The 24,632-nt window shown below is 42.0% G+C and overlaps 1 protein-coding gene across 1 annotated transcript in view; it reads left to right on the top strand.

Moving 5' to 3' along the window:
• Positions 1–10,844: 10,844 nt before the first annotated feature.
• Positions 10,845–24,632, top strand: part of cacna1ab (calcium channel, voltage-dependent, P/Q type, alpha 1A subunit, b) — a gene marked incomplete at both ends in the record, with an annotated part of 167,044 nt that continues 153,256 nt past the window's right edge. The window contains one exon of the mRNA XM_079220283.1: positions 10,845–11,233. Coding sequence (XP_079076409.1) covers positions 10,845–11,233 — 389 coding nt within the window. The remainder of the gene's footprint in view (positions 11,234–24,632) is intronic.

Genomic DNA, 24,632 nt, shown 5'->3' with positions numbered 1-24,632 from the left:
ATATGACTACAATCAATATATTTATCCATGTATTCTGCAGCTCCAGCCAAAAACACCAGACATGACAAACAACAGACACGTTATGCTTCACCTTCTCTTTTAAAAATGGTGGAACCAGGAACTAGAAATAGACGCAAACTCCTGGTCCCTCCCTTTTGACTGTGGGCCAGAGTGCAGATGAGTTTCAATACATTGAGCGTTTGGAAGATACTTGATGATTAATCTGTGTTTGCATGTGAGATGACGGTCATAGTTATTGCCTTACAATGCGTAGAGGACATCAGGCCAGAGAGAGTGGCAATTGCATCAGATGTGCAATATTAATTAGTTTGTAATTGTGTGTGCCCATGTTGGAGTTAATGGGACTGAAGAGGCAGATAACACATTAAAAAAAGGGCTTTGAAAGGCCCGAGAAATATAGTCAATGTAAATATGAGTAAGTCAAGAGCTAAAGTGGCGATTAAGGGGCAAATCAGGAATATATGGCAGAACAAATGGAATAAATAGGGACATATTTAAAAGAAATGAACCATTGGTTGGGAATGCAAGATCGAGTGGACGAAATGGGAAAGAGGAGAGGATTATAACTAAGGAATGGTCATACTGGTTTTAACAGTTCCCTCTGTTATTGGAAAGCATAATAGTGGAAAGTGTGAATGTTGTTAAGAAGAAACTGTTTCATTGTTCCGTCAGAGGTACTTTTTACTTTTCAAAAAAATAAAAACAGATGCAGATAAGTGCAGATAGGCAGTTTTCCCCTCACTTTTCATCGATCATTTTGCATTTTGGCCATCGATTTTCTGAATGAGCTGTATGCATGTCCAAAGAACGCTCCTAAAACCTGAATAAAATCAGTAGTTCCCACATGTCTTAATGGGAAAAAGCTCTATCTCTGTTGTTCTGCTGTTCCTTCTTTACTGAAGTACAGTATTTGAATATATCATCATGACCGGTTGAGTGTTTTCCTCTCCTACCACCTGGCTCTCTGCGATCCAGGTAGGCCTTCCCACTCGGAGCGTGACGCAAATGGAAACGTGGCCGTCGGCGTGGGCGTAATCGGAGCTCAGCGGAGTAAACGGCATCCTGTGGTCTGGCCTTTTTTATTTTTCTGCAGCAGTCGGGGTAGTGAGTGAGTGAGTCAGTGTGTCGTGGCACCCTTGGGTGAACCCAAAGTAAATGCTTCAGCTGTTAAACGGCGCCTGGGTTCAGCAGAGCACCCACTCCGAGCAGTCGTGAGCCTTTTTGTTTGTGTATTGATGGTAAGAGGAGCCTCGCCACCTCGCCCATATTCCTGGCCGTCTGTCTCCGTGTCCGTCAGTGACTCTCAGATTTATAAGCTCCAGTAGGCAATACCTCTGTCTGCTCGGCCGCCCCATAATTCTGACTACCTCTCTCAGAATAATGGATCTCAGCATGTTGCCAGCTGATTTTATTCTTGTCCAGAGCTCGAGACGGGACTCGCTGAGGCCGTTTACGGTTTAATTACGTCCTTTCGAGCCAAATCACTTGATCTCCATTTGGTAATTGGAAAACGCTTTTGTTTTTTCCGAGCAGCGCAAAGTAAATGATGGTTCATTTAGAGAAAAAAAGGGACCATAAAGCAGAGTTTGTTTTAGGGCGGGGCTACCAGAGCCATGTACGTCACTCCTCCGCAGTCCAAATACAGTCACTTGGTTGCAGTAAAGCAAGATGGCGACAGCCAAAACATCAAACTCGAGGATTCTAAACATCAGTCCACAAACTGATTGGCGATGCCACGGCTATGTCCACTTCCTTTAGACAGCCTATTGGATAAAATGATGAAGTGATGACATTTTGGAAAGCTTAGCATCGACTAGAAGGTGGAGTCGGAGAGAATCGTCGCTGGCGGGACGCGGGCCATCCAAAACAAATCATTTTGAAATAGCCAAGCTTGTCAAAAGCAACCTTCATTTTAGAAACCATAAATTCATGTTTACAATGTTTACGGAGGGAAAACAAATCAAGAGAAGTAGAGTCATTTTCTCGTAGACTTCTATACAACCAAACTTCTCTTTGCAACCGGATGAGTCGCCCCCTGCTGGTCAGTAGAGATGCAAGTTTTAAGACACTTCCGCAATGGCTTCACCCAGGACAACCCGTGGTTGCCACCCTTGCCTCTCGTCAAACTAGAAGTCAACGCTCATTTATTGGTCACCTAATGTATGCACTTCACTAGTTATTTTAACCCAATTCATGATTTTTATATATTGGGGTTTGTGTGCTCAGCATGTTACGTGCTACATTACAGGAATTCTAAAGCTGAAACATGTAAGCCTCTAAAAGCAGCAAGAGGTAATTTAAACTACAACAACGATGGCAAGCGTCCAGAGTCCGCAATGTGATGTCATTTCACCTTGTCAAAGAGGACGAATATGTCATATTCCACAGAATGCAGACTACTGTATATCTTCACGTCTTCAAACTGACTTCATACTCCAACAAAACATTTGTCAGTGGATAAAGAGGCTGCCGTGACGATCACCTTGGACTAATACCTGCACAAAAGAAGCACATTTTTGCAAGTCAAAAAAAGACATTCGCTGTATTCCTGTGCTGGTTTATCCCCAGATAACCTCGTATCAATGTCACATGTTAGCGGGGGAGACTTTTCCCAGTTGCCGTTTGAGCCTCAATCAGCTGACGCGAGAGGAGAAACCGTGTGGCCTGTTTTGCGTTCACCTGCTTCTTGATGGAGGCAGCGGTCGCAGAGCTGCGACCTAAGAGGTCAGACACGTTTTCGGGGGCGGCGTTGACGGGCAGAACGAGGTCAGCGGCAGCCAGACAGTCGGAAACATCAGGAGACCAGAATCTGTGTTTGGCTGGATCACTTTTTATCTCTGCTGCCCGGTCAGTCTGACTAATTTGAGTCAGTGAATCACTGTTTGCTGTGAATCTTTGCATCTCGAAATGATCATTAGATGATATGAAATTATTTTTCAGCCCTAACTTTTAAAAAGCCTTTTAGGGCTACATGGTGACCATTTCATTACCACTTTCCTGTACTACATGATGTAGAGTTGTAGTAGTTTCCTGTACTACAGGATGTAGAGTTGTAGTAGTTTCCTGTACTACAGGATGTAGAGTTGTAGTAGTTTCCTGTACTACATGATGTAGAGTTGTAGTAGTTTCCTGTACTACAGGATGTAGAGTTGTAGTAGTTTCCTGTACTACAGGATGTAGAGTTGTAGTAGTTTCCTGTATTACATGATGTAGAGTTGTAGTAGTTTCCTGTATTACATGATGTAGAGTTGTAGTAGTTTCCTGTACTACAGGATGTAGAGTTGTAGTAGTTTCCTGTACTACATGATGTAGAGTTGTAGTAGTTTCCTGTACTACATGATGTAGAGTTGTTGTAGTTTCTTGTACTACAGGATGTAGAGTTGTAGTAGTTTCCTGTATTACATGATGTAGAGTTGTAGTAGTTTCCTGTATTACATGATGTAGAGTTGTAATAGTTTCCTGTATTAAATGATGTAGAGTTGTAGTAGTTTCCTGTACTACATGATGTAGAGTTGTAGTAGTTTCCTGTACTACATGATGTAGAGTTGTAGTAGTTTCCTGTACTACATGATGTAGAGTTGTAGTAGTTTCCTGTATTACATGATGTAGAGTTGTAATAGTTTCCTGTATTACATGATGTAGAGTTGTAGTAGTTTCCTGTACTACATGATGTAGAGTTGTAGTAGTTTCCTGTACTACATGATGTAGAGTTGTAGTAGTTTCCTGTATTACATGATGTAGAGTTGTAGTAGTTTCCTGTATTACATGATGTAGAGTTGTAGTAGTTTCCTGTACTACAGGATGTAGAGTTGTAGTAGTTTCCTGTACTACATGATGTAGAGTTGTAGTAGTTTCCTGTACTACATGATGTAGAGTTGTTGTAGTTTCATGTACTACAGGATGTAGAGTTGTAGTAGTTTCCTGTATTACATGATGTAGAGTTGTAATAGTTTCCTGTATTACATGATGTAGAGTTGTTGTAGTTTCCTGTACTACATGATGTAGAGTTGTAGTAGTTTCCTGTACTACAGGATGTAGAGTTGTAGTAGTTTCCTGTATTACATGATGTAGAGTTGTAGTAGTTTCCTGTACTATAGTATGTAGAGTTGTAGTAGTTTCCTGTACTACATGATGTAGAGTTGTAGTAGTTTCATGTACTACAGGATGTAGAGTTGTAGTAGTTTCATGTACTACAGGATGTAGAGTTGTAGTAGTTTCATGTACTACAGGATGTAGAGTTGTAGTAGTTTCCTGTACTACATGATGTAGAGTTGTAGTAGTTTCATGTACTACAGGATGTAGAGTTGTAGTAGTTTCATGTACTACAGGATGTAGAGTTGTAGTAGTTTCCTGTACTACAGGATGTAGGGCTACACGGTGACCATTGCATTACCACTCAATTATTCAGGATTTGGATCAAATTGACTTGACCAATCCTGGCAGCACCAGCAAATCAGGCGATATCAGAGATGATGTCAGATTTCTACCCAATCAAATAATTAAAAAGTGTGCGTCCTGGTCATAGTTTAGTGATGAAGTCCTGTCACACCCGCGGAGCGTCTTGGCTGCTGACAGTGCTGTCAGCTGCCCACACAGTCAATCACACGGGACGGCAGAGGACAAGGTTGTACCGGCGTCTGGTTCAGAAGTAGTTTAGCTGACGTTGCTGCGTTCGGCACTGCTCTGTGTTTCCATCACCCTTCTTCATTTCGATTACAGTTGGTTTTGTAGGTTGGTACGTTTGTCCTGCTCTACGAGGCCCACATGTGAAAAATGTGTTTGAGTTCTGACCGACATCTTTTTTATGCCCTAAAGCATACCCTGCGTTATGGTCTGTTTGTCTCTAAATCAGGGGTGTCGAACTCATTTTCACCCCGATTGTAACTGTAACCGTAACACTGTTTAAATGTAACTACTTCTGAACATATTGTTAAATAACAGTCTTTGCATTTGATTATTGTTTATTCAAGTGTAAAAAATATTGTACATGCAATTCTATAAATGTAAAAATATATGTAAGCAAATGTCTCTGTTATTATAACATAAATCTATTTTATTTAGGGTTAAGAAACCCACATTACTCTATCAACGATCAAACTTAAAACAGAAGAAAACGCTATTATATTAACTTTGTTCAAAGCTTTTTTGTCACAATTGAGAAGGACATAACTTTGGCCCAACAAATAATTGTGAGCTAATTATAACATGTATGTGGTCTGGGCCACTGGTTCAACTGGTCTGGCTGCAGGACCCACCATCACCCCTGAATGACAAGTCGAACATTTTCAACTTCTAAAATTGATTTAATGAAACGATGATGCAGTTTGAACCTGAGAGAGTACAGAATATCACAGTATGCCAACACAATAACACTAGTTAGAAATGTGACCACTTTCTGGTGACCATATGCCTTTTCAAGCCGTCGCGGGCCACGAAAAATGACGTGGCGAGCCGGATTCGGCCTGCGGGCCGTATGCTCGACACCCCTCTTCTAAATGCATCATAATTTACTAAATGAACATCATGCTGTATTGAAGAAGACTTGAAACTAGAGATTGAGACATAAACTCATGTTTAAAATGTTTACTGAGGGAATAAATCAAGAGAGAAGTAGAGGCATCTATATAGACTTCTATACAACCAGAGGAGTCGCCCCCTGGTGGTCAGGAGAGAAAAAGCAGCTTTAACACATGAAGCATTGACTTCTATACAACCAGAGGAGTCGCCGGTTGCCGCCTGGTGTGGATACTCGGTGTAAACGTAGCAAAAGATACATGTTTTAAACAGAAACATAGTATTGTGGATGGACTGGTTCAGTACAAGCTCACAACTGGGTGCAAACCACACTTCATTAGCTCGTCCAATAGCGCTTGAAGTCACACATTTAGTCACTGACTTGGCTGTTTCCCCAATGCTTCTCTCCCTTTTCCAAAAGGAAGAGACATTTAATTGTGGTGTTGTGAGTAAAAACCCGTGGACAGCAAAGTCAGACTGTCTTAAATGGTCCGTGTCCACTAATAATCTTAAAAGTTCTTAACAGTGTTGGCAGTCAGTCCTCATTGTTGGCTGTGTGGCTGATTCAGCGTGTTAAATCTGCGCCAGAAGCTCTTGCACTGTAATTAACTGTAATTACATTTGAAAAACGTTCCGCCATGATTGCTATTATCTCCCGTAAAGACGCAAAATCTACAATATAGGAAACAACTTTCTTCTTTTTAAAGATGTATGTAACTATGCATCCCATTCAGTTTGTCATATAATTATGAATGATCTTATTTGTTGTTTAAGCATAGATATATTCAGTTTTGTAACATTAATGGGCTGGAATCTGTTTTTAGGATTAACAAACATATGTGATAATGTTGTTTATGCATCCCACTTCATTCCATTTGTCATATATTCATGTATTTATTATTCATTATTTGTTTGGAAAGCAATCTCAGGACATGTCGTTGGCCCCAGTTTTTGTGGTTTTTAAACCATTTTTAAATAGTGTGGACGCAAACGTAGCAAAAGATACGAGTCGATTACGTCGTAAAGATGCATTCATGCGTTCATTCATGCAAGTAAAACATCCTCTCTTGACCTGACAAATGCAAAATAACTTGGCCAGTCAGCTCTCCCTCTGCTGAGCTCCCCCTCCTTAGCCTATACTGTATTGATGAAATGTAGTTTTTCACAGTAGATTTAGAGAAATTATGGCCCTGGTAGCTCCTCAAGGGTAGGAAAAGGTTTCGCTCATCCACATTCCCCATTGCCAGATTTCTCCCGGCGCTGCTCAGGGATTCAGTTCATTGACCTTCCAATCAACATCCTGCTTCTGTGACTTTGAGGCATCGCTCCCTGTTTCTCTTCTTTGTCCCTTGTAAATGCAGCAAACCAATGCTCCCTTTTTAAAAATGTTTTTACTTCCCCTGCTCTGTGCAACTGCACAGACTGCAAGTAACACACTAGTCTCACTGACACCACCCTCTAAAGAGAGAGGACAAACACCCCATGAAAGAAATACTTTGAATTAAATCACTATTACAAATTCAGGGTGAGTCATCTTGGTTTAATTCAGCTGAGTCTGGCTGTTTATTGGTGTCACGCTGCAAACTGAAGGCTCATGGGATTTAAAAGCTGTAATATGAACTCGTCAACACTGACCATGATAACTGACCGAGCCGTCAGCAGCTCAGAGGATGCAGAGAGGCAGTGACACAAAAACAGAGCTATTGGCAAGAACTACAGGATGTATGCAGTAGTTCCCTGTACTGTATATCTACAGGATGTAGAGTTGTAGTAGTTTCCTGTACTACAGGATGTAGAGTTGTAGTAGTTTCATGTACTACAGGATGTAGAGTTGTAGTAGTTTCCTGTACTACAGGATGTAGAGTTGTAGTAGTTTCCTGTACTACAGGATGTAGAGTTGTAGTAGTTTCATGTACTACAGGATGTAGAGTTGTAGTAGTTTCCTGTACTACAGGATGTAGAGTTGTAGTAGTTTCCTGTACTACAGGATGTAGAGTTGTAGTAGTTTCCTGTACTACAGGATGTAGAGTTGTAGTAGTTTCATGTACTACAGGATGTAGAGTTGTAGTAGTTTCTTGTACTACAGGATGTAGAGTTGTAGTAGTTCCCTGTACTGTATATGTACAGGATGTAGAGTTGTAGTAGTTTTCTGTACTACAGGATGTAGAGTTGTAGTAGTTCCCTGTACTGTATATCTACAGGATGTAGAGTTGTAGTAGTTTCTTGTACTATAGGATGTAGAGTTGTAGTAGTTTCCTGTACTACAGGATGTAGAGTTGTAGTAGTTTCCTGTACTACAGGATGTAGAGTTGTAGTAGTTTCCTGTACTATAGGATGTAGAGTTGTAGTAGTTTCCTGTACTATAGGATGTAGAGTTGTAGTAGTTTCCTGTACTACAGGATGTAGTGTTGTTGTAGTTTCCTGTACTGTATATCTACAGGATGTAGAGTTGTAGTAGTTTCTTGTACTATAGGATGTAGAGTTGTAGTAGTTTCCTGTACTACAGGATGTAGAGTTGTAGTAGTTTCCTGTACTACAGGATGTAGAGTTGTAGTAGTTTCCTGTACTATAGGATGTAGAGTTGTAGTAGTTTCCTGTACTACAGGATGTAGAGTTGTAGTAGTTTCCTGTACTACAGGATGTAGAGTTGTAGTAGTTTCCTGTACTACAAGATGTAGAGTTGTAGTAGTTTCCTGTACTACAGGATGTAGAGTTGTAGTAGTTTCCTGTACTACAGGATGTAGAGTTGTAGTAGTTTCCTGTACTACAGGATGTAGAGTTGTAGTAGTTTCCTGTACTACATGATGTAGAGTTGTAGTAGTTTCCTGTACTACAGGATGTAGAGTTGTAGTAGTTTCCTGTACTACAGGATGTAGAGTTGTAGTAGTTTCCTGTACTACAGGATGTAGAGTTGTAGTAGTTTCCTGTACTACAGGATGTAGAGTTGTAGTAGTTTCCTGTACTATAGGATGTAGAGTTGTAGTAGTTTCCTGTACTACAGGATGTAGAGTTGTAGTAGTTTCCTGTACTACAGGATGTAGAGTTGTAGTAGTTTCCTGTACTACAAGATGTAGAGTTGTAGTAGTTTCCTGTACTACAGGATGTAGAGTTGTAGTAGTTTCCTGTACTACAGGATGTAGAGTTGTAGTAGTTTCCTGTACTACAGGATGTAGAGTTGTAGTAGTTTCCTGTACTACAGGATGTAGAGTTGTAGTAGTTTCCTGCTCAGCCAGGGTAGCAGAAACCTCCCCGTCTCTTCTGCCTTCGGTCCCCTGGGAAAGAGAATGACTGAGCGAGAGGGGGATTTTGCTTCGTCCCTGTCTTTCTCTCTCAATTAGTCCTTCGTCCACTCATCTGTCATGTCCCCCTAATCTCTCCCACTCGTTCTCCCTCATCTGCTCGTCTTTTGCTGCCTCTGTACCTTTTATTAAAGCGCTCTCTCCATCACACACTTGTGCCTTTGGGGTGCACGTTTTTTTGTCTCACTTTTTATATTTTTTTTCTGTCCTCCATTAACTGTCTTCCTTTTTCACTCATCTGTTCACCCTCTCACCCTCCTCTTTATCTGCCCATCAACCTCGCTGTGTCCCGTCATAACCCCCCCCTCTCTTTGGGTGTCCTCTGTCGCCGGTGTTGGGTCTGTAGTTTGCCCTTCCTCCACGACGTGTGCATGGTCCTGAGTTTGTGCTCTCTGCTGCGATCACTAATACAACCAGACCTGTGTTATTCAAGCCCTGCGGCGCACACACACACACACACACACACACACACACACACACACACACACACACACACACACACACACACACACACACACACCCTCAATAACCCAACAAAGTCCTGACCATAGCAGTATGTCTCCTCATTGTACCTGCAGTGTGTGAGCGTAAATCTGTGTGTGTGTGTGTGTGTGTGTGTGTGTGTGTGTGTGTGTGTGTGTGTGTGTGTGTGTGTGCACGCGTCTGTCTCCGTGAATTAGTTTTCGCTTTACACCATGTCAGGGAGAAATAATGTGTAATGCACCCTCAGCAGATAACTGGTGAGGAAAAGTGCTGTTTACAATACGCTGCTGCACACACACACACACACACACACACACACACACACACACACACACACACACACATGCAATTTTGAAGCAAAAATTAAAAAGCCGAGAGGTTAGCGTCATTACTCTTTGCAGCTTTTAATTAGGAGTGTTTCCCCTTCATCCGCCTGTCCTCCCTTCCTTTCTTTCCTCTCTCTCTCCATATCTCTCATTGTTGATCGTCCTCTGTATTTGTATTGAGTGTCTGTTTTATTAATGCACCCCCTCTCTACATGTGGATTCATATTCTTCATCTTTTCTCCTCTCTTATTTTAGTTTCTTCTTCACCAAGTGAAAGACACAGTCTTGTTCAGACTGCACCCTCTGGTTTATATTTGTTTCTAACATATTAATTTGAGAGAGAGCAAAAGCACAGATCTGCCTAAAAAACAACAATTGCATTTTGAGTGGGAAAATGTCAACTGAATAGACATCCTGAGACATTTTTATCAATGCTAACTACAATAAAAGGGAGATATCGGAAATGTTATGGAAGGATGAATGTGTGACTGGAAATGTATAGACATTAATACATAGAGAGAATGTTGTAAAAAACAGTTTTCACTGTGACGTACAAGACACTTTATTGTGTCCACAAGGGGTTAACAAAAAAAGGAGAATCAGATGATTCTGCAAAAACCCAGATTAACTTCAATGACAGGTTTCTTTCATTTCCAATGCTAAGCTCCGCCCCCCTGCTGCTACTCCATCGAGCTGTCAGAGCTACGCTACCATGCATTATTATGATTATGATTCAGCAGAGAAAACAGGTTAAAAAGATAAAGATGGAAGCTAAAGCTACAGATCACCTGGAGATCAAGACAGACGAGCACGAAGTTAAGGAATAATACTGTTGGTTACTTTTTGTCAAAACAGTCACAAAAAGTCTATGGCGCAATTTAAGCCTCAGTCGGTTACCCAACATATTGAGTGTTTGCTTCAATCGCCACGAAGTCCTCCAGTAATCCACGAATAAAGTCAACCACAATATTGTGAGTTTTAAGTATAACTGGACTATATATGTTGTGCCTTATTTTGTTTACCTTAAGTTTATTTTTGTAATTATGTGTGTTAGGAGGACCCAGCAAAACAAACGTTTCATTGTACAGAGTAACTATGTTATCTGTGCATATGACAATAAAAATATCTTGAATTTTGAATCTATGTCGGCGACCTTGCTGGTCCTTTCTCATCCCTCTCCATCTCCTCTTCCTCCAGCTCCATGCTGACCCCCCTCTACCCGGACCATGGCGGCTCGGTGGGGTGGCCCCGGGGTTCCTCCTGCACCCCCTCCTCTCAGGGCCTCCACCGGACGCTACGCTGCCACCCTCCCCCGATCAGCGGGAGCAGCGTGGGCCCCAACCCCACCTACTACCACGCCGTCTACGACGTGCGGGTGGAGCAGTACGGAGACGTGCCCTTTACCGGCACCGGCGGCGGCTATGGGGTTCGCCCCGGCCGGGGCTCCTTGTCCCTGGTTGCCAGCATCACTGACCCCAAAGTCCCGCTGATCCGCCGGAGGGGAGGAGTGGTGGACCACCGCGACGTCATCATGGCCCACCAGGCGCACAAGCTGCACAACACACCACAGGCCAGGAGGAAACAGTGGGAGTGAGTACGGGTCACCTTTTTACAGATGGGATATCCTTAGAGTTATGAAGGGTGGGCGGAGTCTCCTGGATGTTTCCATAGGTTCACCTTATAGCCATAAGTTAGGATATTTCAACTATTCTGATGCATCTGAGTCGGTTTGATATGGAAAACGTCTCTAAATGTCTCTACATCTTCATCCATCAGCCAACACGTCATTGCTGTAACTGTCAGCAAAACTTCTCACCATTGCTGATAAGTGTATCTACAAATTGATGCATTTCAATTGATGACTTAAAACTGCTGGATATATTCTGAGGTTCTGCTGGCTCTAAGTAGCACACACGACAACAGTCAATGTAAATGTACCCTATGACCAAAACAATTGATTTGGTTTTGAAAGGTGTAGTTGAGCTGCAGAATGGGCTGATGATTCTCAGTGGGTTAGTTTCTCACATGTACCCTTTTCATGTTATTATGCATTCTATTGATTCATCAGAGCTTCAAACTGCAGTTACAGCGGTGAATGTTGATCTGGGGACATAACTGGAGCTGAACGGACACTGGTGGTAACTGCAGCACGTTGTCAGCCAGTGTGCTTTGTGTCGGGACATCAAGGAGTGCGCTCCCTCCACCTGGTTGTAGGGAACATCCTCTATCTGCCGCTCCCCTCCCCTCCCCTCCCCCTCCCGCTCCCCATAGAGGCATCATTCATTATCCTGCACAACTCATATCTCCTCTGTGCAGAACTCTGTGCTTAGCCGTTGCCTCCCAAACACAGGGCTCTGTGCAGGGTTACCTGGAGACGAGTGGAAGGGCCATTAAACACAATTACTGTTGTTCCACACTACATGTGGTAATCGTATTTGGGATCCAGCGGTCCTAACAAGGTCCCAGTTCATCTGAGCTTCACCTAGCAAAGACGGGGTGTGGAGACAAAGTCCTCGTGGCAAAAGGGCGTTCACTTACAGAGGGTTGCGTGTCCGATATAGAAGCATCGGAAAGCTATCAACGCCGTCTGTTGTTCAGCACTTTGATATGTTTTCAAAGCAGCTCCGACCAGACTAAAAAGGCTGCTTCATCAATCAGACTTTGTAATTTCTTCAGGAAAGCGTCCTCTAATCGAGGTTATTGGGCCTCATTGTAGTTTTCGGATCGGTTCCGTGTGCTTTTTGTAGATGTTTAGAGATGAGCAGAGGTTTGTTCTTCAGCTCTGTTTCAAGGCCGGAGAGCGGAGCTGATGTTTTTGCAGATGCGTCACCGTTACCGTGGACCAAGAGTCAGGAAGCTGTAAGATTCATCGCGGGATCGATAGGTTGTGTCCAAATAGTGTCGGAGCTTTTAGTCCAAATGCGATTCAAACGACTAAGAAAATCAATAGCTCTGTGTCTCGATTGATTGTACGTCTCTGAGAGCTCCGGAGAATGTTTTCTTTAACAAGACGAGCAGGATTTTTCATAAACGCCTGGAGACTGTTGCCAGCTAAGCAAGAAAAGTCAAATTTAACATGTGTCCTTATTTTCTGTTAAAATGATGAATGTTGGGCAATATATTTCTAGAAAATCGACATCCTGATTTGAGACTAGATATCGTCTTTGATTTTGAATATCATAATATTGCAAGTGAAGTCCTTTCCTGGTTTTAAAGGCTGCATTACAGTAAAGTGATGTCATTTCCTGGACTCTTCTGACTTTTTCTAGCTTTTCTGTTATTTGCCTTAACCCACTTTGTCATTATACCCACATTACTGATGAGGGTTTATCAGAAATCTCTTTAGTTAAAGTATCATATAGACGTATTTGGTAGAAAATACCGTAATATTAGATTTTCACCATATCGCCCTGATTCAAGGTTTGAAACTGAATACGTCACACAGTGTTTTCATGATGTGGGCGCCACCAGAAAAGAACCACTTTTGATAGCAGCCATATTTAACATCTTCTTAAACATTACTGGAGCTGAGTCTCTGATAAACCCCCACACACATAACAAGACCTTGAGTCCTGAGCCTTGAAACGGAGGCAGTGGGTTGTGACAGGGTTGTGTTTTTTTTGTCTTTTTTTATTTATTTGACGGACAAACAAGCAGAAAGACGGGCAGGCGGACAGCCGCTGACCCAGTTGCAGATCAGACCAGGTGTGTCAGCGAAGCCTGGTGTCTGGTTCTGGGTCTGGAGGGGCTAACTGATTTTTATTAGACCTGACAGGTTAAAACCCCACTTACCCCGTCATGCAGCAGATCCTAGGATGGAAAGATTGCCGATGGGTTAGAAGGATTTTATTACCCTCTGGTCTGCCCCCCCAGACTCTAAAGTAGTACATGTCGACTAGTTGATCAGCATTTACTGCTGCAGGACCAGTATCTGCCCCCCCCCTTAACTGTGATTGAAAGCATGTTTACTGCTTCTGCTGCTTCACCCGTCTCTGCTGTCTCGCCGTCTCTGGCACCAGATCAGTTCAAGGAGTCCATTATTGGCAGAACACAGATTCCCTCTGTTGCCAAAAAAAAGAAGATACACATAAATTAAATAAGAGGAGGTGAAAAAGTGAAAAGGTAGATCCCCAGGAGGGAAAACAATGTAAAGACAGACAAATAAAGCAAATCAATGTAAGAAAATGTATATAGAGTATTAACCTTTTAAAAAACAATCCTCCCCTAGGGGGTAGACTGAGCGATTATTATATAAAACTGTAAATCATAGCTTGTTTTATGAAAAAATGTAAATGTCACAGATGTGCGCAAATGTGCCCCAATACAAATTTTTGAGACTTCGCCTGAATGTTCTCTGTTCTAAACCCTCTCTAACTCTCTCCATGATTTGGGTTAGAGAATGTTCACATATTGAGTTATGATTTGGGTTAGAGAATGTTCACTTATTGAGCTATGATTTGGGTTAGAGAATGTTCACATATTGAGCTATGATTTGGGTTAGAGTTGGACCTTACAGCTGCATCATTTCAAAGAAATAATCATCATGAAAATTATTTTTTTATAGGCGGACCTGAAACCTTTTGATTTCTTTGCGTGTGTCATCTTCATTTACTCTTAACCAGTAACATATAAACTGATATTTACACATCTGAACTAAATCTCACATGTGTACCTTTTACTATAACCCCAAAATTATTCAAATAGACTAGTGGTTGCAGAGATACACCCTTTTTAGTTTGGGTTTGCAATTTATGAGGAAAGGGCCTAAAAATAGGTTGGGCACTCTGAGAGTATAAAGTATAAAGGCCGAGGTGATAATTAACACCAGTGAAGTACAATAGCTCAGGAACGGCACAATGACATTATATAACTAGAAATGTTTTTTTTTCCCACCGTCGGTACAAAACCAACTGAAAATAAGCGGGTAATAAAAAGCAGCCCAGCGCTCTATTCACAATTCATGTTGTTTTGCAGCGTTCCCTGTAGACGAGCCGGGGTGACAGACTCCGGAAAGACTGGAGAGACGGCTCAGGTTGTGTGTTCGGCCCTGACAAAGCTTTACTTTCAGTTCCTTTCTATTTTCCTCATCACACATAGACCATTTTGTTAAAAGACACAAACACTATAATCCAATGAATTCAAGGTGGCTTAAAAAAACGAAGCGTTTTGCTATTTCTACCAACTGATTGAAGAAAAGTATCCAGCTTCATACACATTTTTCCTAAGTTACTACATGGAGTTTTTACTTGGTTATGAAGCGGCCTGTTTAACCTTTATACCTCCATGTGACCTTCATCACATCAAGATTGTCTGTTTCTATCCAGCAGCTGGATGCTTTTGTCCAAAGGTCCCACTAAAATCAACACAATTAAAGGTTCCTTATTGTAACTTTAACTCTAATCAATATTTTACAATGCATTAATTTCTACTTTTTGTGCTTGTCTAATAACCTTTTATTGCATTTAATTGGTTAATAATGGGACACAACTTTAATGGCCACGTCTAATACCCCTGTTTTGTTTTTGTTTGTTTTTATCTAAATTCAGCCTTGAATGTCAAAGCAGTCGTCCTCCTCCGTCTCGTGTTTCTTTAACCCCGTCGCTGCCACCAGCGTTCATGTTACTGTAAATGTGCTTTTTGTTGTTTTGGGCCGTGACATTGCTCAAAGGTCACAGTAATCTGAGAACGCCTGTGGTTTGTAAAACGTGGGCTAAAATAGGCAGAAGTCAGAGAGGGAAGAGTTGCTGGTGGTTTTGTCTCGTTGGACCACTGCAGTGTTAATTTTTCCATAAACTTGCCTTATTAATCTGCCGTTTCCCTGTTTGATACTATGATATCATGATTGAGAAGTGAAAGTGGCTTTTTTTGGGGGAGGATCACGTGACGATTAAAAAATAAATAAATGTAACCGCATCCAGCGAGGAAAAATACAAGTAACTGGTGCTTTCATTTAATCATTTATCAGCCTTCGATTCTGGATGTCATTAAAAAGGCGACATTATTAACATACAAAATGAAAAGCAATAACTGACACATCAGTTCTGTGTGCATCGAGTGGAAATGTCAATTTTAGTGATATTATAACTCGATATAACAAATCATAACTTTGCCTCAAAGGGCTTTACAATCTGAGCAGCTACGTCCTTTTTAAACTCTCCACACAAAACCTTATAAAAGGGAAATAGATGGAAGAAAACTCAGCCCTAAAACCCCGACCTGTATTATGGTCTGTTTGACTCTAAATGACCATAATCTACTAAATGAACATCATGCTGTATTGAAGAAGACTTGAAACTAGAGATTGAGACATAAACTCATGTTTACAATGTTTACTGAGGGAATACATCAAGAGAAGTAGAGTCATTTATATAGACTTCTATACAACCAGAGGAGTCGCCCCCTGGTGGTCAGGAGAGAGAATGCAACTTTAACATATGAAGCATATACTTCTATACAACCAGAGGAGTCACACCCTGGTGGTCAGGAGAGAGAATGCAGCTTTAACACATGAAGCATTGACTTCTATACAACCAGAGGAGTCACCCCCTGGTGGTCAGGAGAGAGAATGCAGCTTTAACACATGAAGCATAGACTTCTATACAACCAGAGTTGCCCCCTGGTGGTCAGGAGAGAGAATGCAACTTTAACATATGAAGCATATACTTCTATACAACCAGAGGAGTCACACCCTGGTGGTCAGTAGAGAGAATGCAGCTTCAACACATGAAGCATAGACTTCTATACAACCAGAGTTGCCCCCTGGTGGTCAGGAGAGATAATGAAGGTTTGACTCAAGTTTAGGACGCTTTTACGTCGTCTTATGATGAGGATAAGTTGGTGATAATAAAGTTGTTTAACTTCTCACTGTCATACAGACAGTGAAGTGATGTAGAAGAAGCCGCTTGCTACATAAGGAATATCAACATTAACATACTTCACCCTTAAATGGATTCATGATACATCAAATAAGACACATGATCAATAAACTCCTTCTCAAAGCCTAGTTTACATTTAACATGTGTGCTACCATGATGAGACAAGATGTGCCATCATGGTAGCAACTAACTCAACTAAAACTTCCTACTTTGACCAGATGAGTATTTCTTAGTGTAGTTATTGCCTGTAGTTTGTTCCAATTCAAAGATTTAAAAACCGTATAGTGGATTTGTGACAGAGAACAAAGGCCAACTAGTCAGACTTAAAAAAAAACAGGTTTATCTAATACTAAAGCCACAAAAACAACCATAACTTGATGAGAGTACAGTAACAGAGTTATGTCCTCTCTCTCTCTTTCTCTCTCTTCACGCCCCTCTTTCTCCTCAGAGGGAGGTGGCAGATATTTGCAGTGCCCTCACGCCAAAGCTACAACTTCTCGCCAAAATCTGTCACCGCCACACTCGCACTGACTCATTTTCATTCATATCAGGGAGAGAGGGATGGAGAGGGAGAGCAATGTTTACTGAGGGAATAAATCAAGAGAGAAGTAGAGTCATTTTATATAGACTTCTATACAACCAGAGGAGTAGCCCCCTGGGGGTCAGGAGAGAGAATGCAGCTTTAACGCATGAAGCATATACTTATATACAACCAGAGGAGTCGCCCCCTGGTGGTCAGGAGAGAGAATGCAGCTTCAACACATGAAGCATAGACTTCTATACAACCAGAGGAGTCGCCCCCTGGTGGTCAGGAGAGATAATGCAGCTTTAACACATGAAGCATGTACTTCTATACAACCAGAGTAGTTGCCCCCTGGTGGTCAGAAGAGAAAATACAGCTTTAAAACATGAAGCGTATACTTCTATACAACCAGAGTCGACCCCTGGTGGTCAGGAGAGAGAATGCAGCTTCAACACATGAAGCATAGACTTCTATACAACCAGAGGAGTCGCCCCCTGGTGGTCAGGAGAGAGAATGCAGCTTTAACACATGAAGCATGTACTTCTATACAACCAGAGTAGTTGCCCCCTGGTGGTCAGAAGAGAAAATACAGCTTTAAAACATGAAGCGTATACTTCTATACAACCAGAGTCAACCCCTGGTGGTCAGGAGAGAGAATGCAGCTTCAACACATGAAGCATAGACTTCTATATAACTTTCAAAAACACATGAAAATGAAACATTCCAGAGATGATGGTTGTGGGAGCAGCAGTCGCAGAGAGACGTATCCCGTCCCTCCAGTGACTGTCTTTCTGTTTGTATTTGTGCATCAGTCAGTTTGTTTTGCCGGCTTGGCCGACACCACTCTTCTGCCAGCTGCACCTCTGCCGCGAGAGTGCACATCATTCATTTTAATATCCCTCCTCCTCTTCTCGCTCACCTTCCACCTCTCCGTTCCGTTCGCCTATCAGTCCGGTTCTCCACCCTCCTCTTTTGTTTCTCCCTTTCCTCACGCCGCTCTCCCTCCCCTGTGGACCCATCTGTCTCCACGTCTTCTTCCCATCAGTCTGAGAATTAGCATTCCGATCAGTTTTCGTGATAAATTGACGTCACTTGATGCCTATGAAGCACAATTTTTTTTTTCTTCACCCAAGGTTGTTTGGTTTCATGAAATGATCTAGTTTCCAGAGCTCAACACCCACCTCTATTCCAACCAGGAATAGAGGTGGGTGAAACCGATGCTGAAGTGTATTTTAAAACCTGCATTCTCTCTCCTGACCACCAGGGGGCTACTCCTCTCGTTGTGTAGAAGTCTATGCTTCATGTGTTAAAGCTGCATTCTCTCTCCTGACCAGCAGGGGGCGACTCCTCTGGTTGTATAGAAGTCTATGCTTAATGTGTTAAAGCTGCATTCTCTCTCCTGACCAACAGGGGGTGACTCCTCTGGTTGTATAGAAGTCTACATAAATGACTCTACTTCTTTTGATGTATTCCCTCAGTAAACATTGTAAACATGAGTTTATGTCTCAATCTCTAGTTTCAAGTCTTCTTCAATACAGCATGATGTTCATTTAGTAAATTATGGTCATTTAGAGTCAAACAGACCATAAAGCAGGGGACGCTTTAGGGGCGGGGCTACAAGGTGATTGACAGGTCGACACAAGAGATGTATACGGGGTCTCTACGTCACTCCTCCTCAGTCCATATATGGTCAGTTTCAGTTCATTGGCTGCAAAAAAAACTACATGAAGACAATCGAAATCCAAGATGGCGACGGCCAAATCACTAAACTCGAGGGTTCAAAACATCAGTCCACTAACCGCCTTGGTGAAAGCGGTGCTCATAAAGCTAATCCTGTGTCATTTTCACACAAAACTGATGCTTTCAAATCAAGTCAGAAAAAGTTGAATACATTCAGATGGACAAGCAAAGACATTTCTAGAATCTTCTTATCCTTATGAACCATAAACGTTCCCTAACAACATATTGCATACATTTCCCCTTCAATATTCACCTGTTTGAGGTTTCGTACAGGTGCCCTAGCAGCACACGTTAGAGCAGAATGTTTTTTTAAATTTAACAATGATTTGAAGCACAAACGAAACATAATGAACTTTTTTTTAATGTTTTTTTTTTTTTTCTACATTTCAATGAAAACGTAACTAAACCGCATGCAGAACTCAGGACACAGATCCGGGTCTCCAGTCTCAATCCTCCCCGACTGCTTCCATATAAATATCACTTTGGTAACTTAAACAAATTAAAAAAAGAAGACGTCAGCGTTCATGAGCCAGGCAGCAATCAGCATGATTGCTGCCTGGCTCATGAAAACGGAGCTGGGAAAAAAACAAATTAGTATTCTATAAACGTATTTTCTCGTCTGCACCGAACTCTCCGTCTCTCAGTTTCTTTCACTCTTCACACAAATAATTCATGAAAGTGTTCCAGGAACGATATTACTCTCAAGATGAAAAAGACCACCGGCGGTCCGGTTCTGGACGTCCTGACTGCTGAGGAACACGATGGAAACCTCGTTAACGGTCACAGGAAGTGAAGGTTGGGGCGCTTTTTGTGTGAAACTAAACTTTTAAATTCTTTAAATATCTCCCGCGTTGATGTCACGTGACTTGTTTGCCCAACCGTCCTCACGCCTCGTTCACGAAGAGGTTTTTATTTATTTATTTGCTTTGCTTCTGAGAGGACAGTCGTGTTTGTTACTTTACTGAAGCCTTCATCTCCCGTTCATCCCTTTCATCCCAAACCTCAGTGACTCACCCCACTTCCGCTCCCTTTATTTCACCCACACACACACACACACACACACACACACACACACACACACACACACACACACACACACACACACACACACACACACACACACACACACACACAACCGGCAGTTCAATCAAAGGTTTGGTGGTTCTTTGACTGACAACCACTCGGGTCGACACACACACACGCATGTATATACACACACACACACACACACACACACACACACACACACACACACACACACACACACACCGGAGTCCTCATGCGGGACTCTGCTGCCCTCTTGTGTTCATAACTGATCACCTCATCTGTGATGTGTGTTTTGATTTATTCTCTTGAAATCAGAGCTGTCCCTCTTTGTGTGTGTGTGTGTGTGTGTGTGTGTGTGTGTGTGTGTGTGTGTGTGTGTGTGTGTCACAGCAAGGTGATGCAGGACCAAATGCGTCATGCTGACACACACTGACGCAGGTGGGCACTATGCCCACACACACACACACACACACACACACACACACACACACACACACACACTGAACAGGAAAACTTCACATCATTGCAACTCGTGTATTATTCCAAGATGATCTCCTGCACTGCTGGAGCCTCAGACCATTTAAAGGGACAGTGCGTACGATTTGGCGACACCAAGTGGTGAGCTTGCAGATTGCAACTCCTCCCCTTTCCAGAGGAGGCCGTCCGTACAACAATCGTCTGGTTCACGAGGTGTCGGAGATACGGTGCCTTCAGGGAACTGTATAAACGTACGGCGGACCCGCCTCCTGCTCCCCATGTACTTATGAAGAGCGCTATAACCAAATCACAGCGGCTCTGAGGACAAATACACAGAGGAAAACGTAGTTTATTGAAGTGCATTTCTGTGAATGGATCCACCAACATATTTTAAACCGGATCTTTTAAAACCTTTTAAAATGTTGTTAACAAGTGAAACGAACACAACAAAAAGAGGTAACGTAGAAACAGGCACAGTGATGAGCAAAGCCCCAAAATAAATAAATGTTATAAATATTTGTCAACGGGACGAAGAACATCAACATGAACTTAAAAACAAAAAAAAGAGGAAATTTATGATTTGTTCTGAAGTTTGCACATTTTAAGTAAAATAAATACAGTATTGTAATCAAAGTAAACTGACAGTACTCATTATATATATATATATATATATATATATATATATATATATATATATATATATATATATATATATATATATATATGAAGAATGCATATTGTAATGTTATTTTAATTCCTGATGCATTAACTTGTACAGTGTCGAACAAGTTAAGTGGCTCGTGCATTTCTTCCCAGTGATCAATAAAGTTTTATTTTTGCACGATAATATTACTTTATAATTTATCTGTTTTTGTTTTGTATTATTAATAAAATAAAAAAATTGAAGTAAACGTTATTAGATAATCACAGTGGAGTGAAAAGGTACAGAATGTGTCTCTGAAACGTGAGCTGAAGTAGCAGAAGAGGTGTTATGAGAGGTATTATGTAGTACAAGTACCTCAACCTTTCACTACAACAACGTGTGCTGAGTAACTGTGCGGTCGGCCTCTGGCTTCATCTGCAGTTCTTCATGTGACCACAGAGTGTCAGCAGAGGACCGCCACACAAATACACAAATACACGAATACACAAACATCACTGCCACCATGGAGTGGTGTCTTCACGTTACACTGGAGGCTCATTTTAATCATGCCACGACTCAAGCTTTCTGTTTGCTGTTTTAAGGTCCTTGGTCGTTATTTTATTTATTTATTATTTTATTTATTTGTTTTATATATATTTAATTTATTAAATTAATAATTTAAATGTTTCTTTTTTTCTTCATTTAATATTTATCATGCATTATTATTTGTATTATATATATATATTTTTAATGTATTATTATAGTTGTATTTTTTACATTTACAGCAGCTTATTATAATTGTATCAGTACAATTCAACAGCAAACACTACAGTAACACAGAGTACTGCGCTGTACACTGTTTTAGTTCATACAACACAATAATATGCAACACAATAAAACACATAACACAAGCAGCAGGTTGGTAATAAAGAGCGTATAACAGATGAGGTCATATGAGTCCTCGTGGTCGCAGCGTTGGTTTTTCTTCAAGCAGAAAGTAGTAAACAATGAATGAATGAAACTGTATATTTAAACGGTCACATATCATGAAATGCAACCGCTGCATTGAACCGTTTCTAAGCAGCAACGTGAGACGTAAACGTTGAGCAACGGCATCTTTCCTGCAGAGGAATCGCTCCTCTGCTCAGACTCTCCTCTGCTGGAGAAACACAAGCTTTTCTTTTTTAGAAATCATTGATTCGTCCTTTATTTTAATGAGGAGGAATCCACCGGGACGCGCCTGTTCTCCCCGAGGAGTGAACTGTGCATAAGGCAGCAGTTTAAACAAACACACACACACACACACACACACACACACACAAACCCAACAACCCGCGTAGGGAAATACATGTACTTCATGCATTAATGCACATGTCATATTGTATAAATATAACCCGTCCCTCACCATTCATCACATCATTCCTACGTTTATATGAAATGTGAAGTATTAGTACAATGAAACAAAGTACTTTCCACACTTGTATACTAGTACGACGGAAGTGCTGTAAAGTGGAAGGCAGGACATTTGCATTTTCAGCCATTTTCAGTGCAGTTTTTGTTTCTTTTTAAGATGTACTTTCTAAATTAAAGTGCAAATTGCATTTTTTTTTCTGCAGTAGATTTTTAAAAAAGAAGCCTTGATTTCTCCTCTTCGTCATCTTCAACGGGAAACTTCCCGAGTGTTCAGGGGGCGTGTCCACAGAGATGATTATTGCAGGAGTCGTGTGGTGTCAGCAGACCTTCAATTAGCTAATAGTCTTCATCACGACTATCGGCCCGGAGTGACGAAGACCTTTCTCTCTGCTCGGATTGCAAAATAAAAGTGATTCATTTGTGTAATTCCTCCGGCTGAAGCCAGCATTGTTTTTGTCTTCAGAGTCTGTCTGCATGGTTCTTATTCGTCTTCTGGACTCAGTTATTCACTGAGTCATGGTCGTTAAACGCAAACTTTCTTACTTTCTTTAAAAAGACTTAACAATGCAGCACATTGGGACACATTCTGTGGTAAAACTGTGACGTAACGTACAAAAGAATATAACAACTTTTTCAGTTTCAAACTAAAACAGGAAGTTGAGTTTAGACGACTAAAATCATTCTCTTAAAGGGCCGGTACTAAAAACATTCTCTTAAAGGACCGGTACTAAAAGCATTCTCTTAAAGGGCCGGTGTAATAAGAAATGGAAGATAATATTCACAACGCTACGTCTTCAAAGACCTTGTGTTTTCATTGAGACCTGCACACCTCCATATAGGGACCAGGTCCTCTTCAGAGTCCACATAGGGACCAGGTCCTCTACACGGAGGCCACATAGGGACCAGGTCCTCTTCAGAGTCCACATAGGGACCAGGTCCTCTTCACGGAGTCCACATAGGGACCAGGTCCTCTTTAGAGTCCACATAAGGACCAGGTCCTCTTCAGAGTCCACATAGGGACCAGGTCCTCTTCACGGAGTCCACATAGGGACCAGGTCCTCTTTAGAGTCCACATAGGGACCAGGTCCTCTTCACGGAGTCCACATAGGGACCAGGTCCTCTTCACAGAGTCCACATAGGAACCAGGTCCTCTTCACAGAGTCCACATAGGGACCAGGTCCTCTACACAGAGTCCACATAGGGACCAGGTCCTCTTCAGAGTCCACATAGGAACCAGGTCCTCTTCACAGAGTCCACATAGGGACCAGGTCCTCTTCACAGAGTCCACATAGGGACCAGGTCCTCTTCAGAGTCCACATAGGGACCAGGTCCTCTTCACAGAGTCCACATAGGGACCAGGTCCTCTTCAGAGTCCACATAGGGACCAGGTCCTCTTCAGAGTCCACATAGGGACCAGGTCCTCTTCACAGAGTCCACATAGGGACCAGGTCCTCTTCAGAGTCCACATAGGGACCAGGTCCTCTTCAGAGTCCACATAGGGACCAGGTCCTCTTCACAGAGTCCACATAGGGACCAGGTCCTCTTCACAGAGTCCACATAGGGACCAGGTCCTCTTCAGAGTCCACATAGGGACCAGGTCCTCTAGGTCCTCCGAGTTTAGTCTCTTTGTAGTTTTGGTCTTTCTACAGCTATTTGAATCTGTAGTTTTGCACCTTTTTATCTTGTCTTTGTATAGTTGTGTGTCTCTTTGTGGTTGTGTTGCCTCTTTCTTAGTCATCGTGAGAGTCTTTGTGGTTACTTGTGTGTCTCTTTGTCGTCATTTTCCTTTTTTTGGTGGTCATTTTGAGGCCCTTCTTTGTGTGTAGGTGAAGGCCACTTTGGGCCCCTGGGCCCCGTTCAGCGAGCTATAGAGTAAAACAGGGAAATGAACGAGTTAACAAGGGAGCACTCCTTCCCGATTGGTTCGTGGGTGACTGCATCGTTTATGGAAGATGACATTCTGTTCTTCTTAAGACCTCTTTACTCTCTCTCTCCCTCTCTCTCCCTCTCTCTCCCTCTCTCTCTCTCTCTCTCGCTCGCTGTCACTCAGGGTCGCCGTCTCTTTGTGATTGGCCAGCTGCCAGCCACTCCCATTTAGCGAGGGCACCGCCTCACCCTTCATGCCTCAGCTTTTTTTCTTCTTTTCTCAATGAAACCGTTACACCGGGGACATTTACAGTTGACACACACACACACACACACACACACACACACACACACACACACACACACACACACACACATTCTCATTATACTTGAGATATATTGACT

This window comes from Taurulus bubalis (assembly GCF_910589615.1).
Source record: "Taurulus bubalis genome assembly, chromosome: 6".
Taxonomy (NCBI): Eukaryota; Metazoa; Chordata; class Actinopteri; order Perciformes; family Cottidae; genus Taurulus; species Taurulus bubalis.
The sequence above is the reverse complement of the archived record's forward strand: the minus strand, read 5'-3'. Positions and strand labels throughout refer to the sequence as shown.